General features: G+C 53.0%; 1 protein-coding gene across 3 annotated transcripts in view; it reads right to left on the bottom strand.

Annotated features, from left to right (window-relative positions):
- Window positions 1-9,115: 9,115 nt before the first annotated feature.
- Window positions 9,116-26,181, bottom strand: part of SH3RF3 (SH3 domain containing ring finger 3) — a 357,161-nt gene continuing 340,095 nt past the window's right edge. For 2 of the 3 annotated variants that reach the window (XM_072742558.1, XM_072742557.1), the window contains 2 exons: window positions 20,726-21,060; window positions 9,116-12,481 (listed from right to left, as the gene is read on the bottom strand). In XM_072742558.1, coding sequence (XP_072598659.1) covers window positions 12,313-12,481; window positions 20,726-21,060 — 504 coding nt within the window. In that variant the 3' untranslated portion in view covers window positions 9,116-12,312. Of the gene's footprint in view, window positions 12,482-18,576; window positions 18,727-20,725; window positions 21,061-26,181 lie in introns of all 3 variants that reach the window. The other variant, XR_011997987.1, reaches the window with a different exon arrangement.

Raw genomic sequence — 26,181 nt, forward strand, 5'->3', positions numbered from 1 at the left:
AGCAGGCAGAGGTCCTCAGAGAGACGCACACCCGAGGAGGTCAGAGACCGAGTGCTTGAAGGATCCACGATGCCCAGCTCACGCACCAATTCTTACAGGGCTGCCTCCTCACCTTCTCTCAATTGGCCTCTGCACACACGCGTGGCGCAGCGCACCTGCTCCTGCCTCACCTCAACACAGTCTCTGTAGTCAAGGATTCTCAAAAAACACTCAGCATGGAGATAAAGAGACACACCGCAGAGGATGAGAACAGTGAGGGGGATTGCAACAGACCAGGAAAGTGGCTGCTCAGGGGACACGTGACAAATCCTCAGTGACCAGGTGAGGGGGCACACATCTGAGTAGGGGCACTGTGCTGCCTCCACCTGGTAGGGTCACACCTGGGCACCCCAGGGTGGGGGCAGATGGATGGAGTGGGGGTTGTGGGTTAGAAGGTGCCACTTTAGTGGCAGGACTTTAGGAAGAGGAGGGAGAGCGTGTGGAGGGCAGCCCCTGGATGGTGCCTGGACCCTGCCAGGTCACCTTGGGATGTGCAGGGTGCCTGCGACATGGTGCATGGATGTGTCCAGCCAGCAGCCAGATCCAGCAGTGAGGCTCAAGACAGGGGGAGGCTGAGGCACAAGGGTGAGCGCCATAGTGTCAGGAGGCCCTTAGACAGCAAGAGTGTGCAGAGCCATCAGGAACACAATGGGGAAGGAGCCATGGGACCTCAGCAGAGTCATGGCCAGAGCCAAAGGGAGAGAGAGTTTCTGGAACAAGGGGGAGGCACCTCACAGAGCCAAGCGAGGCAGAGCAGGCTAAAGAAGGCAGGGCAACTGCACCTAGAAAGGTTTGTATGCTGAGACTCATGTCACCCCACTTTATTATCACACGAGTGGGGGCTTCCCAGGGGCCAGGGTGGGCATGGGCTCTCACATGCCCAGAGGCAGGGGGGCATAGGCAGGACCACATCCTCTGCAGCCTTCCTCTCCGTCTGCAGGGCTTGGCAGCAGTCAGGCCATAGTGGCCATGGGCACTGGTCCATGAATGGGCCTCACGCTGAGGCTGTGCAGCCTGGAATAGGTCCCCTCCTCTTCTGCCTTTTGCACTGAGGACCCAGACTGCCCTATGCCCTCAGTGAGGCCTTCCCTGGGGAGCCAGGGCCCAGGCACCTTGGGGAGCCTCCGACCTAAGGTTCTGGGGCCCTGGTGGTCCCAAGACCGCTGGGTGGAAAGCCAGGACCTAGGGAGACGAGGGTCCAGCCTCTGCTCCTGTATTCCATGTCACCCCTCAGCTGGGCTGGCTGACTGGGGTGTGCTCCTGCTTTCTAGACACTTAGAGTGACCTCAGATGTAAGATGGACAGCCCATATCTCTGTGGGCTCATGTCTCAGAGGGCTGTGAACTCTGAAGAGTCCTGGGGCGGGCAGCTGGATCCCAGTCCTCCCCGGGACATCTGATGGGGTGGTATGGAGAAGGAGCCAGCATGAGTTCTCCTTTGACGGAGAAGAGGGGAAGCCCCGCCTCGACAGACAGCTGCTGGCCTGTGGTCCGCCCTGTCTGGTCTCCAAGGTGGTGATGGGATGAGCGTCTGCGCCTCGTGCCAGCCTGACAGCAGGTGGCAATGCCAAGAGCAGGGTATTCTTCTCGCGGGTGTGACTCTCTGGTCCTCATCTGAGGGAAAGGAAGCAGGCATCCGAATACAGACAGTGTATCAATTAGGATGTTTGGGCAATTCCACAAAACAGAATGGAACCAACAGGAGCTCTGGCCTGTGGGGGCACATGGGACACTGGCCCCTGGCCCCTGACCCAGGCATCCTTGCTTCCCCTTCTGCCCTCCGCCAGGGCCCCAACTGCCCCTGTGCCCTCCCCCAGGGCTCCATCTCTCCCTCTGGTGCCCCCAGGGCCCATCCTGCCCCTCTGCCTGCCTCTAGGATCCATCCTGCCCCTCTGCCCACCCCCAGGGCCCCATCTCCCCCTCTGCCCTCCCTCAGGGCCCCGCCTGCCCCTCTCCCCTCCCCAGGGCCCTCCCCAGGATGCTGGTGCCTTGTCTCAGACCTGAGCAGCAGCAGAGTGGCAGCTGGCTGGAGCTACTCAAGGCATGTGGCACGATCCCTCTTAACCTTGTTGTGAGGACAGCACTCCCAGGCCACCAAGCACCAGCCTGTGGGCCAGAGCAGAGGCACACTGCAGTGGAGAGGAATTTTCATTTTTGCCTCAAAGAGCTAGTCGCCCCCTAAGTGGGGGCACCTGGCACCCTGGGCCTCTGGGGCCCAGTCATCAGAGGCCACAGAGGCACAGCCAAGTACCCACTGTGGCTGTTGGGGACATCATCCTCCAGCCTGGGAGCAGAGACACATGGGAGAGCCTCCCAGGTAAGCTGTGTGTTGTGACAGTATGCAGGAGGTCAGGTGAGGGTGTTGTCACCTGCCGCTCAGCCAGGCCTGCCCGGGGTCTGGAACGTGGTCTTTGGAGCTGGATTGTCTGGATTTGAATCCCAGTGGCACCACTTTGCTTTAGCCTCAACACAGCTGTATAGTAGCTCTCTACCTCAATTTTCCCATCTGTGAAATGGTCATGGTAACAGTTTCTGTCTCATAAAGCTGATGTGAGGACAAAAATGAGAAAATGTGCATGAAGCACCATGTGTGTGCCAGCAGAGGGAACTCTGTCAGCAGGGTCAGGGAGGCAGCACAATTCTAGGACCTGTGTCCACACCCCGCCCCCCGCCCCGAACCATCCTCCACCTTAGCTCTCGTCGGCTTCCCCGGCGATCACTATGTCCTTCTGTCTCGCATTCAGTTCTCCGGAGAGAAACTTCTTGTTTGGGTAGTTGGATCAGCTCAGAGCCCCTGCTTGGCCCACCTGTGGGCAGGACTCTGGCCCCTGCTGCTGTTGCTGGGAGCTCCTGTCAGGCGACTGGGGTCAGGGTGTGAGCGTGGCAGATGGCACACAGCAACGCCTCCACTGCGCAGGCTCTAGTAGCCCTTTGCTCAGAAGGGGCCTTGGGCAGTCGGAGCCTGTGTCCTGCCAGGAATGGAAATGAAGCCTCACATCACCACTGGCCTCTGAGCCGGAGCATCACCCACCTGAAGGGCAGGTGAGAAGCAGAGGGATGGAGTCTGGCTCTCATTTCAGCAAACGCATCCACCTCCTTCATGTGAAGAGGGTCTTTCGGCAACCCCAACCCGATGGTCCCCTGGGGCCTGCTAAGCAGGGGATCCTGATGGGCTACGATCCCCCAGATGGCTCATTTCATGCGTCACCTCACTGGGTGAAGGGATGCCCAAAGAGCTGATAAAATAATATTTCTGAGTGGGTCTGTGAGGGTGTTTCTGGAAGAGATTAGCATTTCAATCAGTAGATGAGTAAAAAATATCTACCCTCACCAGCATGGGTGGGTGTCATCCAATCTGCTGTCATCGAATAGAACAAAAAGGCAAAGGAAAGGTGAATTTCTTCTTGAGCTGGACGTTCCTCTCTTGCTCTCAGACGTTGGAGCTCCCAGTTCCCAGGCCTTTGGACTCAGATTGAATTATGCCCCAGAGAGGCTTTCCTGCTTCGCCGGCTTGCCGACAGCCAATCGTGGGACTCCTCAGCCTCCGTCATCGTGTGAGCCCATTCCTGTAATGAACCTCCCTTTATATGTCTGTATATACCCCGCTGGCTTCATTTCTAGGAGAACCCTGACTTAACACGTGAGCCCGTGGTGGGAGGGTGCCGGGCATCCTCCCTTCCCCAAGCCACACTACCTCCTCTGTTTTCTTTACAGTCTCATAAAGAAACAACTGCAAATAAGAGATCTTCGTCTGAGACATGAGGACAGCCTCCTCCTGGGCCTTCACCGTGGCTTGGCTTAATCAAGAGGCAGCGTGCTCATTTCTCTCCATGTCCTCGAAGCCAAGGACAACATCATATCTTTCCTGGAACTTTTCAGTAGCTTCTTTATTGGCTTCTCTACATTTGTATGATCTGCTCTCTCTTTTGCCCAGAGAGGGAGTTTAAAGCACAGCTATGATTGTGCCACACTCCCTCCAACTCTTCAAAGGTCACCCTTGCCTCTGGCCTAGAAGGCTCACTCCCACTGGCCAGTCCCCTGATATCTCAGTTCCCCCTTCTGTCCCCCTCCCTCCAGCTCGCTCCTCCCTTGCCTCACCCTCTCTCTTCTCCCCTTACCCCCAGCTTAGTCTAGCACTCTTCTGCTCCTCTGGGTACTTGCATATTCAGGTCATCCACCAGAACAGAACCACCTCTCTCTAAGAACCACCTGCCATGCTGCTCCCCCTGCAACTAGGTGACATTCTCCTTGTGATCCCTCTGTATTTTGTGCGTAATAATTATTTGCTAAGTAGCTATTGTCTAATTATTTAGCCTTTGACCTCTTCATTACAACATGGTCTCCTGAGATCGGCACTGTTATGGGATAAGTTCTGTCCCCCCAAATTCATATGTGACTATGCTTGGAGACAGGTCCTTAAAGAGGTAATTACGTTAGAAGGAAGTTACCAGGCTGGGCCATGTTCCAGTATGACTGTGTCCTTATGAGAAGAGAAATTTGGACACAGACATACACAGAGGAGGGCCACGTGCAGGCACAGGGTGAAGGTGGCCATTCACAAGCCAGGGAGAGAGGCCTTGGAAGAAACCACTTTGCTGATACCTCAGACTTCCAGCATCCAGAACAGTGAGGAAACAAATGTCTGTTGTTTTGCCACCCACTCTGTGGAGCTCTGTCACGGCAGCCCTAGCAAACTAACACAGGCATCGTGGATTTGTCCACCTCTGTTTCCATAGCACCAAACACAGTTGCTTTCTGCTTTACCTACCAGAACCCCGCCAGGCAGAAGCTCCAGGGGTGCTTAGCATCTTGAGCTGGATTGTCTTGCCTACATTCTCAGTGATGCTGGTGCCTGGCACAAGGAGTTGTAGGGAACAGCTGTTTTATAGATGAATACAACAGGGAAGGATGGAGAGCAGGTGCGCAGATGCAGAGCAAGTGGCCTGAAATGACCATGATAAAATGGGCCACATCCTCAGATTTCTCCTGGCAGGAATGTGCTTACCCCCTTTCTGGGCAGGAGAGGGCTTCTTCCTTGCTATATTGGTACTGCTAATTCTTGCTAAGAATCTCTAGGCAAGAAGCAGCTCGAATGTCATCCTTGAGTGGGCTGGATCCCTCTGCTGTGTGCAACCACTGCTGTTTTCCTCAGGCACAGGGCCTTTCATGTTTCTAGTTACTCATTCAACACCGGCCTTCCTCTCAGGACTGTAGCTCCACCCTTCCTCACCGTGTCTGTAGGGGCAGCCTGGCACCTGAGTGCTCCCTTGCCTTGTGTGTCCCACTGAATGGACGGATGAAAGCTGGAGCCGCCAAAGGTGCACGGATGGGTAGACTTCCTCCAAGCACTTCCTTTCTGCCTCCTGGCTTTCATCTGGTTCTATTTTTTGGGACACTGAAGAATGTGATTTCCTCCAAACTGAGAATCTTACTCCATATTTATGTTCAAGTCTGTCGATATTTCCTATGGAACTTTTTTGAGATTTGGTGTTTATATCTCACCTTCAGAAATACAGTGCATTATCTCTGATGGTTCACTTTACTTATCAGACTTTGCTAGGATGTTTCTAGGGGCAGCTTCCTGGGGTAGGTATAGCTCTGTGGAGTGGGCATCTGCTGGTTTTAGCTGGTAAGTCACAATTTCCTTCAGTTTTGCCACCAGCACTATAGGGATGTTCTCTGGCCTCCATCTTCAATCCATGCGGTTCATCTGGATGATAGCTCAGGGACAGCCTTTATCTCAGGTACCATAAGTTAGCAAATTCCCACCCTCTGTCCACAATGGCTGAGTCAGGGGGGTAAGCATGGGTCCAGACTGAACCAGTGGCCTCAACCCCAAAATTTTGTCTGGGACCACTGAGAAAGAGAAGCTCTCTTTCTGCAGGGATGGCTGAGGTGTTGGTCATCCCAAACCTGCTGGTGATGTGGGGAGAACCTGCCTGAGGGAAGGGAGCCAACATGGAGGGCAGCAAAGACAAGAGATACCCAAGAACAGCCTGTGAGTGTGTGGATCCAGCAGTGCCTGAAGTAAAATATACCTAAGCCAGCTTCTTAGTGGATACACAATTGGTATTTTGGGCAGGACATTCTACACATCACAAGATGTTCACCATCCCCAGTTCCCACTAGCAAAATGAAGGAAGTTTTCATAGTCACTGTAACAATCAGAACCACCCCCCTCATTTTCATGTATCCCAGATGGCTGCCCTTGGCTTTTCAGTTACTCGACTCAAGAATTTCCCCTTTCATTTATTCCATTTGGTTTTCTGACATTTTCAAATTATGACTAATCACAGTCTGTCTATATTTTTGGGTGTCAGGGATTTAATCCTTAGCATGTCAGTTGATCTTGCCTGTCAGAGCACAGGACTAGTTCTGAGAGGAGCCAATGGCCAGCACAGCTACCTGTCAATGTGGACAAATGAAGAGTTGTCCAATTCTTGTTCTGGAAAACAGAACAGAGGGACAGACTGCAGCATATTAGGGCCAGCCTTGGATATTGGGGTGACAATAGCTGGACCTAAATCAGGACACTTCCAGCTCACAAGCCCAAGATGCACTCCCTTGTGGGCAACCAAATGTGGCTTCCTTTGAGAGATTAAGAGAGCCATTTGGAAGGGTAATATCAATTGAAAATGAGATGAGAACCTCAACATATTCAAACCAATAAGGATCCTTATAGGATCCTTAAAGACAGTGAGTGGGTCCCATGAGACCAAGCCAGGGTGGGAGCTGACTTGGGGAGGGAGGGATTCTGGCCTCAGCATTTTCTCTGAGCAGCACAGGCTTTATGGGGGGATGCTGTGTCCTGCCTCCACATGTCAGGTCTGAGAGGAGAAACATTTATCTCAATGTTGGAAGGGACCTAGAGATGCTCTAGTCTTTCCTTCCCTCTAGTATGAGCCTAAGGTGTGTTCCCTTAGGCATAGCTCAGAGCAGGTTGCTAATAACCATCAATAGCTCCCCCACCTATGGGACCAAGCACAGACTCCTCTTAGTATTCAAGCCCTGTCAACCACAGCTCCCCCATGCACTAATGTGAGGTCTTACACAGGGCATCAGGCCTTGTGTTGCCTCTGATTCTCCATCTATAAATAGTCTGATAGCGGTGCCCATCTCAAAAGGTGGTTCCAGCTGATAACAGAGTGTTGGCTGCTCAACCATCATTTTAGGGTTTCTGCTGCATTCAGTAAAGGTCAAGATATTGGATATTGGAATTCCTGGCTTTGCCACTTATGTAACTCAGAGCTAATATAATTTCCTAGAATCTTGATTTCTTCACCTATAAAATGAGAATAAGGACCGCATTCAAGGAGATGCTATAATGATGAAGTGAAATAATGTATGTAAATAAAGTATAAGTGAAAGATTTTGGATAGAATATCAGTCCCTCCCTTTGGAAAAGCCTCAGGCCTTGGCCTCCCCTGCCCATAATCTTCACACAGCTCCGTGCGTCTCTCCCAGATTCGCCCATCTTGTTAACAGCCAGTTGTGTGTTATCCTAGCAGCTCTACTGAGGCCTGGCTGCTCTTACACCCTGTAGCTTGCCTGGCAGCACCCAGTATGGCTCTACAAGAAATTTAAATGGCCTGTGGAGCTTCTCTCCTGGGAAAGAAGACCCAATGGTCCCCAGGGCAGACATGCCATCTTGTAAGTTAGAGGCAGAGGTGTGCCTCCTGCTCATAAAATCCACAGGACTGAGGCCTCTGCCGGGGGTTCAGCTTACTGGTAGATGGTGACAAATGTCCACCGTGGGGGCTGAGTGGTGGAACTTCCTTGATTAGAAAGCTGTTCTCCCTGTGGGTGTTAAATCGGCAAAGGGAAAGAAGTCCTGTTTGCTTAGCGGGCATGGATTCACAGACAGAAGTTATGTGATTTCAATGTTAAAATGGCACCAGGTCCTGTGAGGTTGCCATAGCAACCTCTATAGTCAGGGTACCCCTGCCCCACAGACTTGCGCATTGTCCTGCCAGGCACCCTTGCCTGACATATTGTGAAGGGCACTGCCTGCATGTCCTCTGTCCGCTCTTCTCATGTGCTCACTCTTGACATTTTATTCCTGTAGAGGGTTTGGGGTCCTGCTTCTGGAGTAGTCTTGAGTCTAGGTCATAGCATTCTGTGAGCTATTGGACCTGAGGCATTCATCTCACCTCTTCTAACCTTGATTGCTCATCTAGCGAATGAGGATCAGAGTTTCACTGAGGGTGGGAGGGTTATGTGAGCAAGTAGTATACTTTCTTAGTATAGTGCTGGGCCCTCACCAGACTCCCCACTCATAACCTGTGCTTATACACATTCATTTACTTTTTGTAGAAGAGTAAAATGGCTCCTTGCTAAGCTCTCTTCCAGCTCGAGGATATATGTGATAGTCAATGAATATGTGGTATGTGTCTTGGCTACGAGGACAGTGAAAGCCTATTTCAGGAAGCACCCTGACATGTTTCAGGCTGGTAGGGCAGCCCTGTGCCAGGCATTGGTGTATCAGGTTGATCTGGGGCAGGCCTACTTTCCTAGAGGTTGGTGGCCTCCTGAAGTCCTTCCTGTTAGTGGATTCCAGGTACTCTCCTCCTTGTGCTTCAGGGAACAGCTCCCCACAGTCCAGGTGCTCTGAGGGCCAGAAAGACCAGGGCAGGGCTCTGAGTGTGCTGGTCTGGGAGGTCAATTCCAGGCACTTCTGGAATTGATGGACTTGAATACTGACACAAAACATTTTCCCACAAGAAAGGAAGGTGAATTATTTGCAAAAAGTCACTCCACCTTTCAGGCAAATGAGCCACTGGAGGTCCTGCACACCCACCAGTGGGTGGCTGGCTCAGTACTTAGTGCCCAGCTAGTGCATCTCTGGCATGTGTTGGACATGGCTGTCTTGACATTCCTGGTCTCCCTAATCGCCCAACACCCTGTGCTTCCCACATGGAAGCATTCTGCAATGGTGGGTGTGTGAGCCAACGTGCTGGCCAGCAGGGACACAGTAAGGAACCTGCCTTGTCTCACTCTTACCCACTTAGGCCTTTCTGCTCAGGTCCCTCTCAGCCTCTGCCCCAACCTCACTGCTTGAATCATCCAGACACAAGACCTCTCCATGTTCATTTTTATTTAAAGACTCAGAAACACAGGCATCATAGTTTGTCATCACTGTCAATTCTTTCAAAATCACACGCTGACATTTGTGTATAACAAAAACATCGGTGTGTGTGTGTGTGTGTGTGTGTGTGTGTTTGTGAACTGTGCAAAGTACAAAGAACTTCCCAGCCAGGCAGCTGAACTTGTTTGGGGTACCAGAGCCTGGCATTCACACAGTGAGGCTTCCAGGGAACTGGCTGCCCACTGTCTCCCCACTCCACTTCTGAGGCCCTTAGGTGGACCAGATGTCCCTGTCACTTCAGTGCCTGCGGGCCTCAGTGGTGGCTATGGACTCTATGCATTCCTCAAAGCAAGTCACTTTGGCTGCCAAATGCCACTAATAACCAAGATGTGTAAATTGCTGGGTCAGGGTAGAGTGTGAGGGTTCAGACAAGGTGTTGGTTTCATCTTAGTAGCCAAAATGAGTTTGTTCTGTAGGGCCAGATGGTGGTGCCCAGGGCAGGGTGCCGGGATCAAAGGTGCCCCTTCCTCCTTTTTCTCCTCCCGGCTCCCTTGGATTCTGTGTCTGCAGCAATGCCTCAAATCCCTTATTCTCCTCATTGTACTTCCAGTCTCTACACCAACATCTGTACTGCTTGATAGGGAAACATTTATTTAAAAAAAAAAAGACAAAATCATCACAAGGTGGTAATTCTGTTCCTGCTCCTCTCTGTGGGCTAAATGGTCATGAAGGCTGATGGATTTGGTTGAATGTGTTTGAAAACAGCCCAGAGCACGGGTGCTGATCGTGCACTTCCCTGCTCTCTGTGAGTCCCACCTGAAAGGATGTCCTGCCCCAGTGATGGCTGGCCTATGGCATTGCTTCCTCCCCAAGGTCATACCAATGCCTGCCCCAGCAATGCTGCAAGAGGAGCCAGTTGACACCTTTCAAAGGCACGGGATGCTGGCCCCAACTCTCTGCTGTGAGGGGTGCTGAGCCCTGCTGGGCTGCTGCCTCACCCACAGTCACTAGGCTGTTCAGCGATTCCTACCTACCACAAGCATCATGTAGGCAGTGGCTCGGAGAGGAAAGAAGGTCCAAGTTAGTCTATTTGTTGCTTGGTAACTGTCTTCATTTTTTTAAAAAAAGGCTTTCCTTATTATCTGGGGATTTGTGTTAGTTTTGGTCTCACTGGGGAACATGTGTCTCAGCATGTTAATCCACGCACATTTTTGGTGATGGCATGATTTTAAACATGCACATGATTTTTGTGCATTACAGGCAACTAATTTGGCACTGATGGCAAATGGTTACCTTCTGGTTGTCATTAACTCATGTATGGGGCTCCCCAGGTTTAAGCCAGATTTTGTCTTTCTTTGATTCAGAACAAATTTCTCAACTCTTATTAAATCTATGCTCATCTGGAGAAGGGAGAGGAGCCTTTGTCTAGGTGTGATATCACCAGCATGGTAGCCACCTGGCAGTAACAAATAGCCAAGTAACATCCCCAAATAGGAACTCTGAAAATAAACATTTGGTATTTCAAAGGCATCACATCAGGCGAGGGAATGTGTTTCTGGATTTTGTTGCATCTTTGAAAACCAGGCAATCTTACATTACCAAAGGCTAATTTAGTCAGCCTAATTTAAACTTGAGTAGCTTTGTAAAAATAAAAAGAGGGGGCTTATGAATTGTGACTTTGAGCTGATAGGAACGTATTCTTAAGGTCTGACTCTCTTGAGAATGAGACTGCCTTCTCCAGGCTGTGTCTGGGAGGTCTGGGCTGCCGGGCTCAGGAGGAGGCTCTGACGGACCCCGCCCAGGGCAGGGTGCCGGGATCAAAGGTGCCCCTTCCTCCTTTTTCTCCTCCCAGCTCCCTTGGATTCTGGGTCTGCAGCAATGCCTCAAATCCCTTGTTCTCCTCATTGTACTTCCAGTCTCTACACCAACATCTGTACTGCCTGATAGGGAAGCATTTATTAAAAAAAAAAAAAAAAAAAAAGACAAAACCATCACAAGGTGGTAAATCTGAACTCTGGTTAAAAACTGCACGTTTCAGTACCAAGAAGTCATATTTTGATTATGCTAATTGTATTCATTTTCTCTAAAGCAATAAAAGGAAAATTCTGCCTTCTTAGGCTGGGGTTGACCTTCATGTTCTTTTTACTGCCACACAAAAGCATATTTATAGTGACCCTTCCTTGAAATGGTTCCAGTTCTTGAATAATAATTACCACTGTCTAGACATAGCACGGAGCTTTGGTAAGGGTTTAAAGAAACTGGTTTTTACCAAACTCCCTCCAACCACTATTTAAGTGGTTCCCTCTTCTCCACGGAGCAGTAGCCGACACTGATGTTGAGTACGTGGGCTTTTCAGAGTTTTCCAAAATTCACATGCTACGTATAAAAATTCTGCCCACTTGACATCAACTTAGATATTTTTTCTTTCAAGCTCAACCAAGTCATTACTGGTTTTACAAAAAGGCAGCACCAGATGTATGAAAAATAGGCAATGTATGACCTATTAGAAATATAGAAAGTCTAACAGCTTTACCTTAAAAAGATGTTGTAAGAAAGAAGCAATGCAAAGGGACAGTGGCGGCAAAAGAAATGTGTGGCTTATAACATGGGCAGGAAACAAAGCCAAGTGCGATCTGGCGCCTGCGATGGGAGCTGTGCGCTGGGCTGGCCCGGGGACCCCACGGACCTGGCGAAGGCCCTGCGCCGGGAACACCCTTGCTGTGCGGCCGGGTGGCAGGTGACTGAGGTATATAGAGAGGTGATGGAGCAATCTGGATCCCCCACAGGAAGCCCTGGGCAGCCCATCGAGACATCATGCTGACGCCCTGGGCCCTGGCCGCCGCCCCTCGGCAGGCTCCAGGCTCGGTGGGCAGCCAGCAAGCCCGCCCGCTTAGCAGTCGGCACAGAGCAATCAACCCGCATCAACAGCTTCTCTTTTCAATGACATTTCTTTACAGTTCACGCAGAGGGAAGCATCTTGGTCGGAGATGCACCCGGGGCGCACTCTCGGCTGGGGGCTGTGGGTGGAGGCGCGACCCTGCGTCCCTCAGCTCCCGTCCTCGTCCAGGGTGGCCTGCCAGGAGCCTTGAGAGGGACCCAGGACCCTCGGCGGCCTGGACCTCCTCTCTTCACCCCCTGGGGACCCCGGGGAGCCTCGGTGCCCAGGAGCAGGGTGTGGGGGGCAGGTCCTCAGAAGCTCTCCACAAAGCTGCCTGGGAAGAGACCGGTGCGGCCGTTCCTCTGCAGGGTTCCCTTGTACCAGCCGTCCTCTCGCTTCTTGTGCACAAAGACGATGTCACCTTCCTTCAGCTCAATCTCCGCCTCACTCTGGGGAGGGTATGAGACTACCACGCGGTACCTGGGGGAGACAGACACCATACGGGGTGAGCCTGACCCCAAGGCCTGCTCTCAAGGTCTCTCTCTGTTCTTCCCTTCCTTTTCCCTGTCTGTTGTAAATTGTTATAATTTGGGGCTACTTCCTCTGCTTTTAAAAATTTCTGTTAAAAAATTTTTTTTGCAACCTTTTCATTTTTTATTAAAATTTAAAAAATAATTTCCCCTGGTGTCCTCCCAGAGCCCACTCCATGTGGCTGGGACGCTTCCCTCCCTCTCGCCCCTCTCAGACCGCAGTCTCCCCTGGGTGGGGCAGAGGACAGCCACTGTAGTCCCGGGGCAGACACTGGGGGAGGGCAGGACACGTGGCTGCATCCTCAGTTCTGTCCATCCTGGCTGCGTGACCCAGGGCTACTGTCCTCACCTCCAGAGGGTGGGTTTCCTTCTCTGAAGAGCAGGGAAGTGGAGGACACCTCTTAGGTGGTGGCCCCATGTGATGTGCCAGGTGTTCTCGACATCATGTTGGTAAGATGGTCACCCTTTCTAAATGGCTCCGAAAATCTTAAGATGTTATGGCCTTAGCACCTGAACTGGCTGAAATCACATCATAATTGAGATCCAAGTTTTTACATATCTCATTTCTGAAAGACCTGGGTGCTTCCCTGCAGCCTGAGGCCTCTGTGGGGCCCTGTTTTCAGACCAACATGACATAAAATTCAACCAGAGACGCGACTGTTCCTATTGGTCCCTTGAAGGGGAGCTGAGGCCAGAGCTCTGACCCAGCACAGACCCCGGAGGATCCCCTTGGCCACGGCAGGTCCAAGGGATGTGTAGGCACTGCGTGCTGCCACCCTCAGCTCCCTGGATCTGAGAAAAAGGTCTGACCCTCTGGCTAGCCCCTCACCAAGAATCTGAAGCCCCTGGGCCAGCACACACCCCACATCCCACACCTGTCCACCAGGCCTCAGAAGACAGTTAAAAACCATCTTCTAGGGGATCCCTGGGTGGCTCAGCAGTTTGGCGCTGCCTTTGGCCCAGGGCGCGATCCTGGAGTCCCGGGATCGAGTCCCGCGTCGGGCTCCCGGCATGGAGCCTGCTTCTCCCTCTGCCTGTGTCTCTGCCTCTCTCTCTCTCTCTCTCTCTCTCTGTGTCTATCATAAATAAATAAATAAATCTTTAAAAAAAAAAAGTCTTCTAAAATACCACCAGGGGCCAAGGAATGCGTGCCCTGGTGCCTGTGTCTCTCAGTGCTTCTCAGCCTGGCTGCTGTCACCTGTCCCCATTCTCCAGCCGGCTACACCCCTGACCCCTCAGGGAGCATCTCAGGGGCAGATACCCAATGCCAGCCCGGGCTGGTAACTATCATGGGCGGCGCTGCGAGGCACCCACCTGCCCCACGGTGCATGGAGGCGGCTCCCGGGCAGCAGCCAAGTCCTGACTGCAGCTGGGCTTTGTGGCTGGCAGGTGCAGCTGCTCCCCACTCCTGAAAAGCCCCAGCTGAAAGTCAGTGCAGAGCCCCGCATCCGGAGGGCTATCCTGGGGGTCCCTCCAGGGCACAGAGCTTGCCCACTCTGGCTTCCCGCCAGACCCTTGCCCACCAGACCCTTCAGTCGGTGTCCCTCAGTGGTTGTGCAGTGCAAACATCGGCGGCCTTCCCCTGCACTCGGGGACGGCGGTGTGCTCAGTGCCCTCTGAACGCCTGCGCACTCCTCCACCTCCCCGCTTGCTCGGGCTCCGTTCTGCAGGCTGCTGTTGCCCGCCACCTCCCTTGCCGTCTCTCTGGGGCTCACCGGTCCACGGGCCGGCCGGGACCCATGCGGTGCCCACGGTAGGTCTCCTGCACTGGCAGGGGCAGGCGAGCTGGGGTCAGCAGCACCTATCACCCCACACTCTGGTTGTGTCCCCGGCCTACAACCAGCCCAGTACATAGGAGTGCAGTGACTGTGTTCCTGAGGGGACGTGGCGGGGGGGCCTGGAGAGGGCCTAGGGGCCAGAGGGTGTCGTGGTCAGCCCACGGAAGGAGCAGCCTGGGAGCCTGGCGGGAGGGGTGAGGCAGCCGCTGGCTGAGGGCAGCTTCTGCTGCTGCTGTGGAGGCTGGGCAGTGTGAGTAGCTGGACTGTGGCCACGCAAACCACCTGGCAAACAGCCTCCCTGCCCAGGGTGTATACCTCACCTCCTGCTGTTGGCCTCTGGCCACAGGAGGGAATACCAGCCAGACGAATGGCCAGGAGCTGGGTGACCCATGGCCTTCAGGGTCCTCCATGAGTAGGGGAGGAGCCGTGTGCTGGGGGAGGGGTGCTGCTGGGCCTCAGAGGGGCACCCCCAGCACACACTGTCTGCTGCTGTCTCCTGGCAGGGGAGGAGGGAAGATGTTCCCTGGGCTGCCAGCTGTTGCCTGTGCCCCCATCAGCACAACCACACGAGGGCTCCTGAAGGAGACCATTGGGTGTCCCAGCAGCTCTGTCCTGAGGACTGTCGAGGGGCTCTCTGCACGGGGCCTCTGACCTGTATGTTCTGGTTTGGAAGAAACCAGGACATTATAAAACACGTCAGCATTTCTTAAAAGTTTGGCCATAGACTACAGGACCTGTGGGTCAGGTTTCTGGCTCTATCGTGGACCTACTGATGAATCTCTGATGGGTCCAGGAAGTAGATTTTCTACCAGTTCTATGGACGAACGTTTGCCTGCTGCTGTCTGAGAGTCAAGGTCAAAGTGCCAGCAAATCTTCATTCTTCAGCCACCTGCTGACAGGGCCTGGTGCGCTGGCCCATCAGAGGAGGACTGGGAAGTCACAGCTTGCAGCAGCTGGGGTTGGTGCCCCGGAAGCTGGGGGACGATGTGCAGGCAGAGACGAGCCAGGCCCCCACTCTGGGGAGCTCACAGTCCTGGCTTGCTCCGGGCTGTGAGGGCAGGGGGCAGAGAGCAAGGTGGCTCCTGGGGCCAACCTGGCAGGCCAGCAGGAAGGAAGCAGGGCCAGCCAGGCAAGCTAAGTGCTCTGCAACAGCTGCAGGTAAGGGAGGGCTGGGCCAGTTCTCACCGCTGTCCCTGGACTTCAGACACTGGCTTTTGAGGTACAAAGGAGGAAAGAAAGGACAGTATGCCTCCCACCCTCCTCCCAGCCCTGAAACTGTATATGGCTGCCTGCAGCCCCTCCCTGGAGGACAGATGGCCACTGTGTGTGTGTGTGGATGGGGTCTGTGAGAGCGACCAGCACTGCAAAGCCTGCACCCTCCCACGCCTCTGGCAGCCAGGCTGTGTATGCGACGGGCAGGACCAGGGCTGGCCTACCTGTGGCTCTGCTACCCTCTACCTCTTCTCCAGACACCCACCTCCCTCTCTTCCCCGAGGAAGAAAAGGCAAAGAATAACATGATTCCTCAGACTTCAGACACAAGCTTTGGCTTTTGCCTCAACTGCCAGATGTGAAACAACAAGCAACTCTGAAAATGTAATTTGCTAGAAAAAATAGTAATTTGGTGCTTCTGAGCAATTCAATGTTTTAATGAGCCCAGATGGATGATGTGGGCCTTATGTATAAGAGTTGGGCATTTAACGTTTCTGTCCAGATCATTCCAAGACTGAGCTATTTTTCCTGATAGCCCCTGTTATAGACACAAAGGGCCACACGAACAGTTAAGGACAGCAGCTCCTCCCGGGCTAGGACTGTGGTGTCACCAGTCATGAGACAGCCCTGTGCTGAGTAAAGGTCATGTCAACCACGGATCACTTTCAGACACAGAACTCAGGAAACCAGAAGGCTGAACATCACAATGAATTCTTACTCCTGCACCTTGCAAGTAGCTTTACATGTGAGGTGTGGAGTGTCCTCAGCAAATGTGTCATCTGCTCCTCCCTGACAACGTGGGTGCCAGGGGGCACTCCAAGGGGCAGGCTCTTCCGAGCACTTGCTTCCGGGCTGTTGAGGATGCGTGATCCCCAAGCTGGTAGACTGTGATCATGGCAGAGCAGGGCCCTCTAGGAGCCTGGAAATAAGCGTATGTCTTCATCTTGAACACTAAACTCTACCATCGTCACACGTATTATTAGTTGCCTGTTGCTGCTGTAACAAATTTCCACAGAATCAGGGGCACCATTCAGCACAAATTTCTTACTCAGAGTTCCTTAGGTCAGACATCCAATCCAGTCTCCTACCCTGAGTTCCTTCTGGAGGCTTTAGGGAGAATGCACTTCCCCCTCGGTAAGCTCCTAGAAGCTTCCTGCATTCCTGGCTGAACACTCCTTCCTCCACTTCAAAGCCAGCAATGGCCACTGGAGTCCTCACTGCATCACTCTGACCCTCTGTGCTGCCTTCTTCTTCTACCTACAAGGACTCTGTGGTCACACTGGGCCCGCCCAGATAATCCAGGATCATCTCTCCATTTTAGATCCAGCTGGTTGGCAACCTTATTCTGCCTGCAGCCTTCATTCCTTGAGATCATGTGAGGCCACACAGTCATGGTTTGGGGGATTAGGGCATAGACATCTTTGGGAAGCCATTATTCTGCCAACTATGACACATAACAGATCAAAGCCAAAAATCTCTGAAATCATAACAAAGCCAAACAATTCACAGGCTGGTTAGAGGTGAGGATAAATATATTGAGTGTGTGAGTATGTGAGAAAAACGACTTTCCAATCAAAAGTGGAGGAGGGGGTGCCAGTCAGCACTGGAGGGGTCATCACGTTATTCTTATGTATGTCACACCATTGCACATTATTACATATATTATTTCATATATTATTACTGTTCTTTTTTATGCATTCATAATTTCCTAGGTTTGGATCCATGTGTTTTACAAATATTATAACTACAAATAGATATTAATATCTGTACTTTGTATGTGGGGGAATGGGGACTCGAAGAAGTAAGACACCTATTTGGGTGAACTGGCTGGTAAGTGGTAAGCGTGCCCATTTCTCAGAGCCACTGCACAACTTCCCCAAAGTGTGAGAGCCAGGAGGGAGACATCCAGAGGCAGTGGGACGGCTGGCTCGAGAAGTCTGCCACACCTGTCCAGGCTCGGCACATCCCTGCCAGGGAGACGAGGCATTAGACAATGGCACTGGGTCCGGTGACTATACCACTCTTATGTATTCCTGAAGTACCTTCCAGAAATGTGACTCCCTCCACACTGTCCATAGGGCATAATATATCCAGATGGCCCAAAGATTAGGTTCGCAAGGAAGACTTAGTAATGGGCACTCTGGTTTACACATTAGGCCTGTGGTTTTGGTGCCTATGGGTCTCCTGAGGGCTGGGCCTGCCCCTGGGGAGCTGACTTGCAGGCCTGGCCCCATGGGCCTGGGGGTAGCTCTCCAGGGTTTACTCTCCTGGGTGGCCTCCCTCCAGCCCACACTTCCTCCCGGTGGGAGCAATGTCTTCCTGAATCCTCAGGGGGGAAATGGAGAGACCTGAGGGAGTGTGTACATAAGAGACACCCACACGCAGCAGCCAGAGCCCAGCCGCTCCACTCAGGGTGAGGGAAGCCCCTTCTCAGCATGCCGGTGGCAGACACCTCCTAGGAGTGTGAGCCCCGGGTGCCCTTTGTCTTCCTTCCACTGCGAACTGTAAGGTGGCCTTGCACACGCAGGCACTCTACAGACCTGTGGCATCTGCAGCAGGGAGTCTTGTTACAGCTGCTCCCCTCCAGCTGCAAGCTAAGTTTTATTCAGGAACCTGCAGTGCTCTAGGCCAAGTGCTTTCTGGACCTGCCCCAGCCTGGAGATGAAGCCTTTGCATTGTGAAACCCTCACTCCGACCTGCAGGAGCTCCCCAGGACATGAGGCAGCCTATGGGCTGTTACAGAGTGAGGGAAGGGGGCATTTGGGGGCTTATTAGGCAGTCGTTGGTTTCAAGCTGTATTTTGAAAACTCTCATCACTAATGAGCTGCACGGCGTGCTGGGGACAAGCAGGGTGCCAAGAATCTCTGGGTACAATAAGCCCTGATTAGATGGAATATTCACAGAATGAGAGTAATTCTCTGAACTTTCTAGTTAATCAGAGACTTTCATGATTTTTTAGAATAGGTCTTTTAAGACCTTTTATTAAGGCGTCTGGAAGTTGAGGGATGTGAGGAGAACAGAAACCCGGGGGAGATATGAGAGCATGTCTGAAATACCTAGGTCTGTCCTTCTCAGGAGCCACCAGCTTTGTGATCCGAGGCAAAGGGACTGGGAGCCACATTCAGAAATCACAGGCAGCTGGTGGTTGGTCTTGTGGAAGGAAGAAGGTTCTGACATGAAAGAGCCACACAGTTGGAGGAGGCTCCCTGGAGGGAAGGAGAAAGAGAGAGAGAAGTGTGTACGTGTGTGTGGTGTGTGTGTGGCATGTGTGTGCACGTGTGGTGTGTGTGTGGAGTGTGCACATGTACGTGTGTGTGGTGTCTGGGGGGTCTGTGTGTGTGTGTGTGGTGTGTGTATGTGTGCATGTATGTACGTGTGGTGTGGGGATGGTGTGGTACGGTGAGCCCAGTCTCCTCGGGGCTGGGGATGTGCAGAGGGGAAGGCAGCTCATGGCAGTGGGCCCTGCAGTGACTGAGTCTGCACAGCAGGTGTAGGTCAGACACACAGGGCCGTGGTCACCTGTGGAGCACATGCAGGCGTCCTGGCAGGGCAAGATCCATGCAGTTTAAAGGATAGAGACACCCAGATCCCTCTGTGGGCAGATGATACATTGGGGCGACTGCTGACCGTGCTCCTCAGAGCAGCTGGGGAGCCCTGGGTTCAGTCCCTGGCTCAGCTGCTACCGAGCTGTGTGGTGCTGGGCCAATCCCTTAGCCTCTCAACAATCCTCAGCTTTCAATCTATGGGATGGGATGTGCTCTAGGGCTCCCATGAGGGCAGAGGTACCAAGCACAAGGCCCTTGGAGCAAGATGGGACGCTGTGGGCCCAGCCTGGGATTTGCGGCTGGCACCACACCGCCTGCAGAGCGTCTGAGTGGCACATCACCCCTGCTAGCTCTCGCTCTAGAAGTGGGCGGGAGCACGGCCCTGCTACGGCAGTGTCAGGGACCCCCAGGCCCTGCCACATGGGGAGCCCAGTGCCCGAGTCCAGAGCACCAGCCCGGCCCCACGCCCACCCACCAGGTCTGCCTGCAGCGGTCCGTGTGGCCTGAGAGCCAAGAGTACCACCATTGGTTTTTTAAATGGTTGAAAAGCAAATCAAAATATGAATATTTCAGGACACAAGAAAATCACATGAAATTTAAATTCCCGGGGCCGTAAGTGGAGTCTTACCAGGAAACCCACACCCACCATTTCTGTGTTGTCTGCAGCTGCCTTCACACTGTCACGGCCCAGCTGAGTGGTGGCAGCAGAGCAGACCCCATGACATCTGCAGCATCCACCATCTGGGCCTTGACTGAAGAGGTGCATCTTCCCTCATCTACACGGAACCTCAGCCAGCCCGGCCTTGGTGCCAGAGGTCAGTGGGCGCTGGGGATAGGGGTGGCCTTCCCTCCCCAGGCACCAGGGGATGCAGGAGAGGGCTGGCCGACATCAGCGTGGCAAAACAGGGCAAGGATCCTGACACATGCCAGGATCGCCTGCTCAGGAGGCCACTCGCAGTCTTACCACTTACACAGTGTTCGCTTAGAAGGGAGAGCTCGTTCCCTCTCTGTGCGGTGCCCTCTAACCCTTATGTGAAGCTCTCGAAGGACCCGTCCACTGGGGGGCCAGCCTCCAGCCTTGGTAAAGTTCAACACCCAAGGCTCCTCAGGGGACCCAGTTTATTGCTCTGTACAACTCTAGGCTTAACTGTGAAATTCCTGGTTTTGGTAGAAAAGCAAACGAATATTGGCAATTTTGTGTGGTTCAACCCAAAAGATTATATACCTTGAAGCCAGATTGGGGGTAATGCTTTCTAATGTTAAGGTGTCACAGCTGCTTCCGGGGTGGGGCACACAGACCATGGGATCAGCCTGGGGGTCCAGTCCAGGGGTTGAGGGGGTGTGGTCCCTCACCAACGTCATTGCTCACTCTCTGGGCTCAGGACCCCATCAGTGCCAAATTTCCTGATGAATCTCTTGCAAATACTAAACTCAGGACCCCGGTGGATTCAGAATGTGAAATATGTTCCCTTCTTTCCCAAGTGTGTTTTATCTGACCCTTACCAACCAAGCTCAGGAACCAAGCAGATGTGGGTAAGAGGGATGTTTGGTCAATTTAATCTGAAGATCCCCTTGTCACTGTTCCCCCCAAATGGCTCCCATCTCGGAGATTAGCCCACACCAAGGTGCCAGAGGACGTGAGCCCTGCCCCCACCCTTACCTCTCCCTGGACAAAGGCTTGGGCTCCGGACGGATGGCAGCCATGGAGAGAGGTGCTTGCCTGGAGGGGGATGAGGAGAAGTTCAGATCCAAGGAGCCCGCCTTTCTGTGCAGCGGCTCCATCCCCACAGCACCCTGCATCTCACTCTCTATGGGGCAGGAGCCTGCCCTGCCATGCATGGACAGCGAGGACACTTCGGGCCCCACGGCACCCTGGAGTGAGGTGTCTGCTGCCACCTGGGCTTCGTGGGTTGGAGAGATGGACGGTGGGGAGCGAGATTTCTTCTTGGTGGAAGCCCCAGCGAGAAGCTTCAGCAGCCCACTCTTCTTCTCTTTCTGGAAAGACACACAGAATTGAAACCCAGTGGGTTAACACCCCTACGTTATCAAGTGGTAAGGGAAGTATAATCTTATTTAGAAACTGACAACATAATCTTGTAAAGCACCGGTGCAGGTGCCCAGAGCAAACCCAGGAGGCCTGGGGGCAGGCGGAAGGCACTGATCCCAGGGGAGGAAGCCGTGGGGGCGCCCTTCTCTACAATATCCCCCCTTGCCATCGAGGACCACCCCAGACTGGCACCGTCACTGGCTGAGTCAGAGGAGCCAACAGTCAACATGATTTGGTTCTCGTTACCCAGGAGGGGAGTGTAAGCATTCTCCGTCAGGATCCTGAGATCCACTCCTTCGGCCCTTGGGTTTATAGAACCAAAGCCCATGTGTCCTGCACACATCTTTGGAAACTCTGGGCAGCACTGTAAGCAAACTTTCCTCTGCACATAACTGACTGTACCACATGGGAAACCTGAGTGTTATGTGTGCATGTACGTGTGCATGCGTGTGCACAGCATATATTCCCTGAGAAAGTCATGTGTGGGCGGGAAGGACCACTCGTCCCAGAATCTAGGGCAGCTCCCCAGGAGGGCGTCCCCTTCATGGGAAACATCCCGATGAATTATCTTTACTAGTAGGTGGCTTCGTTATTTTAAGAGGAAGGGCTGCTATGGGATGTGACAACCTTCAGGTAATGGCCCTTCACACACAAAACAAATGACCTGAAAAAAAAACAAACAAAACAAAACACACAAAAAAACAAATGACCTGGTCAGAAGAATCTGCCGCCACAGTCACGAGGCCATCCATACGCTGTCCCACTAGACGTGCAGAGCTCTCCTGCACCAGAGCTCGCCCCCAGCTCTCACGGAGGACTCCTCACCAGGCGAGGACACCTCATCACGCACCACAAAGCCCCCCGCCGGCGGGACGATGGGCAGAGTCTGTACTGGAGATGCCCTCAGTGCACCCTCAGCCCTAAGGAGTTTCTCTCCTTAGTCTCAGGTCCTGGGGCTCAGGGCAAGCTCTTGATGGGTAACGGAGAGACAGACCCAGAGAAGGGTCCAGCCGTGTCCTCGGGTGCCCCGGCCCAGCCACCCTCTCTGCCCTGAACCCTTCGTATCACTGTCAGCAGTCGGCACGCCGGCCTCCCTCAGCTTGTGCCAATCACATGGAAGCACACGCAAGGAAGCGTGTGAACGCTGCCACTGAGTGATGTATGTGTGTGAAAGAGAAAGTGTGTACAAGTGCTTCTAGATCAATCCAATTGCCCTGGAACTGGAGTACTTGTATGGCCTTACTCGAGTTTAGTTTTCTTTTTACAGATTTTATTTATTTATTCAAGAGAAAGAGCACTCAAGAGACATGAACATGGGGTGGGGGGTGGAGAGAGAGGGAGAGGCAGACACCTTGCTGAGCAGGGAGCCCCACTTGGGGTTCAGCTCCAGGACCCCGAGATCATAACCTGAGCTGAAGGCAGACGCTGAACCAACTGCACCCCCAGACATCTCTAGAGTTTGGTTTTCTAATGTTTTGGGGGAATCAGGTGGCAGGGCCTATGGGCACATGGCGTAAAACACACGCAAGTCTGAAACTGTAGCTACTGAGTCAGCGATGGCCACAGAAGAGTCTGCTTTTGTCACTGGGCTGAGCAGACCCGGAGCTGGGCTGACAAGATTTCCTCTTCCCACCTTCCCTGTCTGCATGGTTAGAGGCCCCTGGGGGTAGCGGGCTCCATGGTGCTGAAATATTCTTAAAATGCACGTATCAAAGGATGTGCACGTCCTTAAGCTAAGCCAGTAACACTTTAGCCTGAACAAGTCCATGTTTTTCTCCACTCTTAGCATTGATAGTGAAAGAAAGAACGGAAGCGGATGTCCTGAATACTGTCCCTGGTGAGGAGCTGCTGGCAGGGTGAGCAGACTGGTGGCAGCAGGTGGGTGTAGGGTAACATGGAAAAGGGAAACCCCGGTCTGTTGATGATGTCCCGCTTCCACAGGCATCAGCGCTGGGACACACTTAGGAGAGTTTCACGAGTGTGGCCACGAGGGGGCGCAACACAGCTGGCTCAGAGGCATCCTTGTCTCCCAAGTAGCAGGGGCTCCGAGGCCCACTACCAAGAGGTGCTGGCCGCTGGCCATGTGTGTCCGGCTTCTCATGACAACAGTCTGCTCACCCAAGGCCACAAAGGGGAGGGCCCTGGAGGTGGGCGGGGTGGTGTCTGATGATCCCTGGCCCTCTGGGAGCTCCGGAAGGCTGAGCCTGCCCAGGGGATCTAAGGAGCCATGTGGACCCCCACACCAAACACTCAGACACGGTTAGGTCAAGTCTCACGAAAGCTATGTGTGATCAAATGTTCACATCCCAGGTACTAATCCAGTGGGATGGCGAAGCTGCAGACTACAAGCGAGAATAATTTAATCTACAGCCCTGACAGTGCCCTGAGGGACAGGAGCCACCACTCGACATGGCCTGTAATTCCCCAGGGGGACTCGGCTGGGGCCAGCTCATACGGACCACTCGGGGGTGCAGACCAGCCCTGGCTTCAAGCCATGTGGCCTCCAGGGCCAGATTGTGACGCGTGGGTGGCAGTTGGGCAGTGTGGGCACCAGTGCTGGGACAGCTCCTCCGGGCCAGGATGCTGGACTATCGGTGGCACCATGGCAGAAGGTCCTGCTAACAATCAGTCAGGATGCCTGCGCCTGCAGGACAGTGTCTACCCTGAGCGACGCTGCCAGCGCTGTGGTCAGAGGGGCTCTGCGTGGGAAAGCACCGCCACAGAGACTGTCCCCATCACCCCGGGACCAGCACTGGCTCCGGTATATCCACCTGTCTCTCCTCCATTCACAGCCCACGTCCCTGACCTCTTCTACATGTGACATAAAAGTGGAAGGAGACAGAATGAGGATGTGCCCAGGGCTAGCGGGGAGCTGCCTCTTAGAGTTTCAGGGGTGAAACCACAGCCCTACCTGAGACACCCCAGCAGGTTACAAAATAAAAAAGGAAGGGCCGAGGGCCCAATGTCAACCAGCATGACAGCTCCTGTGGGTCACATGGTGGTGTCCTTCTGTCTCATGGGCAGAGAAGAGGTTTGGCCAACAAACGCCCTCTTGCAAGGCACCACTGAGAGACAGAAAGCCCTGGAGCTGTGGGCCAGGCCCCGGTGGGTGTGCTGCAAGGGACACAAGACAGAGCCACCGGGCTATGGAGCAGGTTTGCAGGGAATTCTGGCCTTAGTTGTGCTCTGGAAAGAGGTGCATGAATGTGAGGGGTAATTTTCCTGCCTCAGTTCTCCACGATCAAATATGACAGATCATTCTCTTAATTTGACTTTGGCAAACATGGATATCAGGACTGGAAAAAGCCTCTCCTTTGCCACCCACGACAGAATTCTGCTAATGCCTTAAGTACTGGGGGATTACAAATGGCTGTGGAATTTGGTGAACTAGCAACTCCATGCACACAGAATTCACGAACATGTGGGTAGGTGTTCCAAGCCCTTCCCCTGGCGGTGGTCCAATTTTGGTGACACAGGTAAGAATCCACTCATGAGACTCTGAAGGTGGCGGGGAACTGACTTGCCGATCAATTTTAGGAGCAACGCCATGGGACAGTAAGAAGTTTTAGAGGACACAATTTCAGGTTAATCTGGACAAAAGAAAGATGGATTTGTTGGGGTTTCTTCTGGGACGAGGACTAAATTAGGGACTTTCCTGAGCCCAGTCAGGTGCAGAGAATGGTGATCCTGCAATGGTTTTGGGGGCGGCCCTTTTTGGTATGCTGCCAGAGACTCCCTGTTGCCTTGCACAATTTCCTGCCTGCATCTGCATCTCCCTCTATGGCCTGCCTTCCCCTCTCCAGAGGAGGAACACTTTCTATCCTAAGGCCACAGGGCAGCCATTTCAGCCTTGTGGGGGACCCTGAACAGTCTGAGCTGTGGGAACAAAGAGCCTCTCTCTTTCAGTCCTGGCATGTGGGAGGTACATCTGCAGGGAAAAGTACCCTCACCTTCCATCTTCTCCCAATGTGAGTGATGGGCTACTCCCGTGAGTGCGAGAGGCTCCCTTCACAGTGCTCCACACAGGCAGCAGTCCCATGCTGCCTGCCTCCCCTTCCTCTGCCTCTGGAACTCACAGGAGCACAGGGGCAGCCCAGGCCAGCCTCAGGAAGGCCCAGCTCCATGTCCTGGCTCTGCCCACACTGAGCAGTTAAGATGACAAATGGCAGAGTGCTTTTTAAACTACGAATGCATGTCACAAATATTTGATTGTGTGGCTCTTTTTATGATGTGTTTATATGATGTGCTAATTTTAGGTTCTTGCAAAACACCCACCACCTAGTTAACTCCCAGTACATTTTTGTTAAATGAAGAAAATCAACGTCATTTCCACCCGAGGCAAGTGTCTCACTGTTAACCCTTGAGAGGTCCCACCGGTCAACATGGGGTCTCTTGGCTTTCCAACTTTGGCTACAAAGAACCAGCTAGGGAGTTGGCCCTACCCTCAAAGATTCTAACTCAGCAGGTCTGAAATGGGGACAAAGGAAGTGATTCCTGATCCAGAACCCAGGAAGGGATCAATTACAAGCCAACGGTCATGTGTGACCTGCTAATGATTCCAGAAGACTACAGACAGTGCTGTAAAAACCCAGAGAAGGGACCAGCTTTAGGGGAAGGTGATGAAACCAGGTAACTAGCTCACTGAGCACCTACTAAATGCCCAGCCCAGGGAACGTGCATGGGTTTAAAGCTGTGCTTGGGAGTGCTGACATGCACGGTGTGCTGATTCTAAGCTGAGCGTCTGAGCTGTCCACTAGCTCCCAGGTGGGGCTACCTCCCTCGGTACACTTTGAGGGGCAAGGCTATGTACTAGTAGAGGCTCAGCAAGCAAGGCTGGCCACACCAGGCAGAGGAACAGGCTCGAGCCAAGAACTGCTGGCACCAGATGAGGTAATTCCAGAATCCCTGCCTCTCAAGATACACACGTAGTTCTGAAAGCCTCCCTCAGCATTCTCATGTTAGGGAAGGAAGAGCTTATGAATTGCGTTAAAAAATTTTATGTGTATATGCACACATGCACACTAACACACACGTACACACACACCCTAAAATAAAGTCAAACCGTACTT

The sequence above is a fragment of the Vulpes vulpes genome, chromosome 16 (assembly GCF_048418805.1).
Source record: "Vulpes vulpes isolate BD-2025 chromosome 16, VulVul3, whole genome shotgun sequence".
NCBI classification, from domain to species: domain Eukaryota; kingdom Metazoa; phylum Chordata; class Mammalia; order Carnivora; family Canidae; genus Vulpes; species Vulpes vulpes.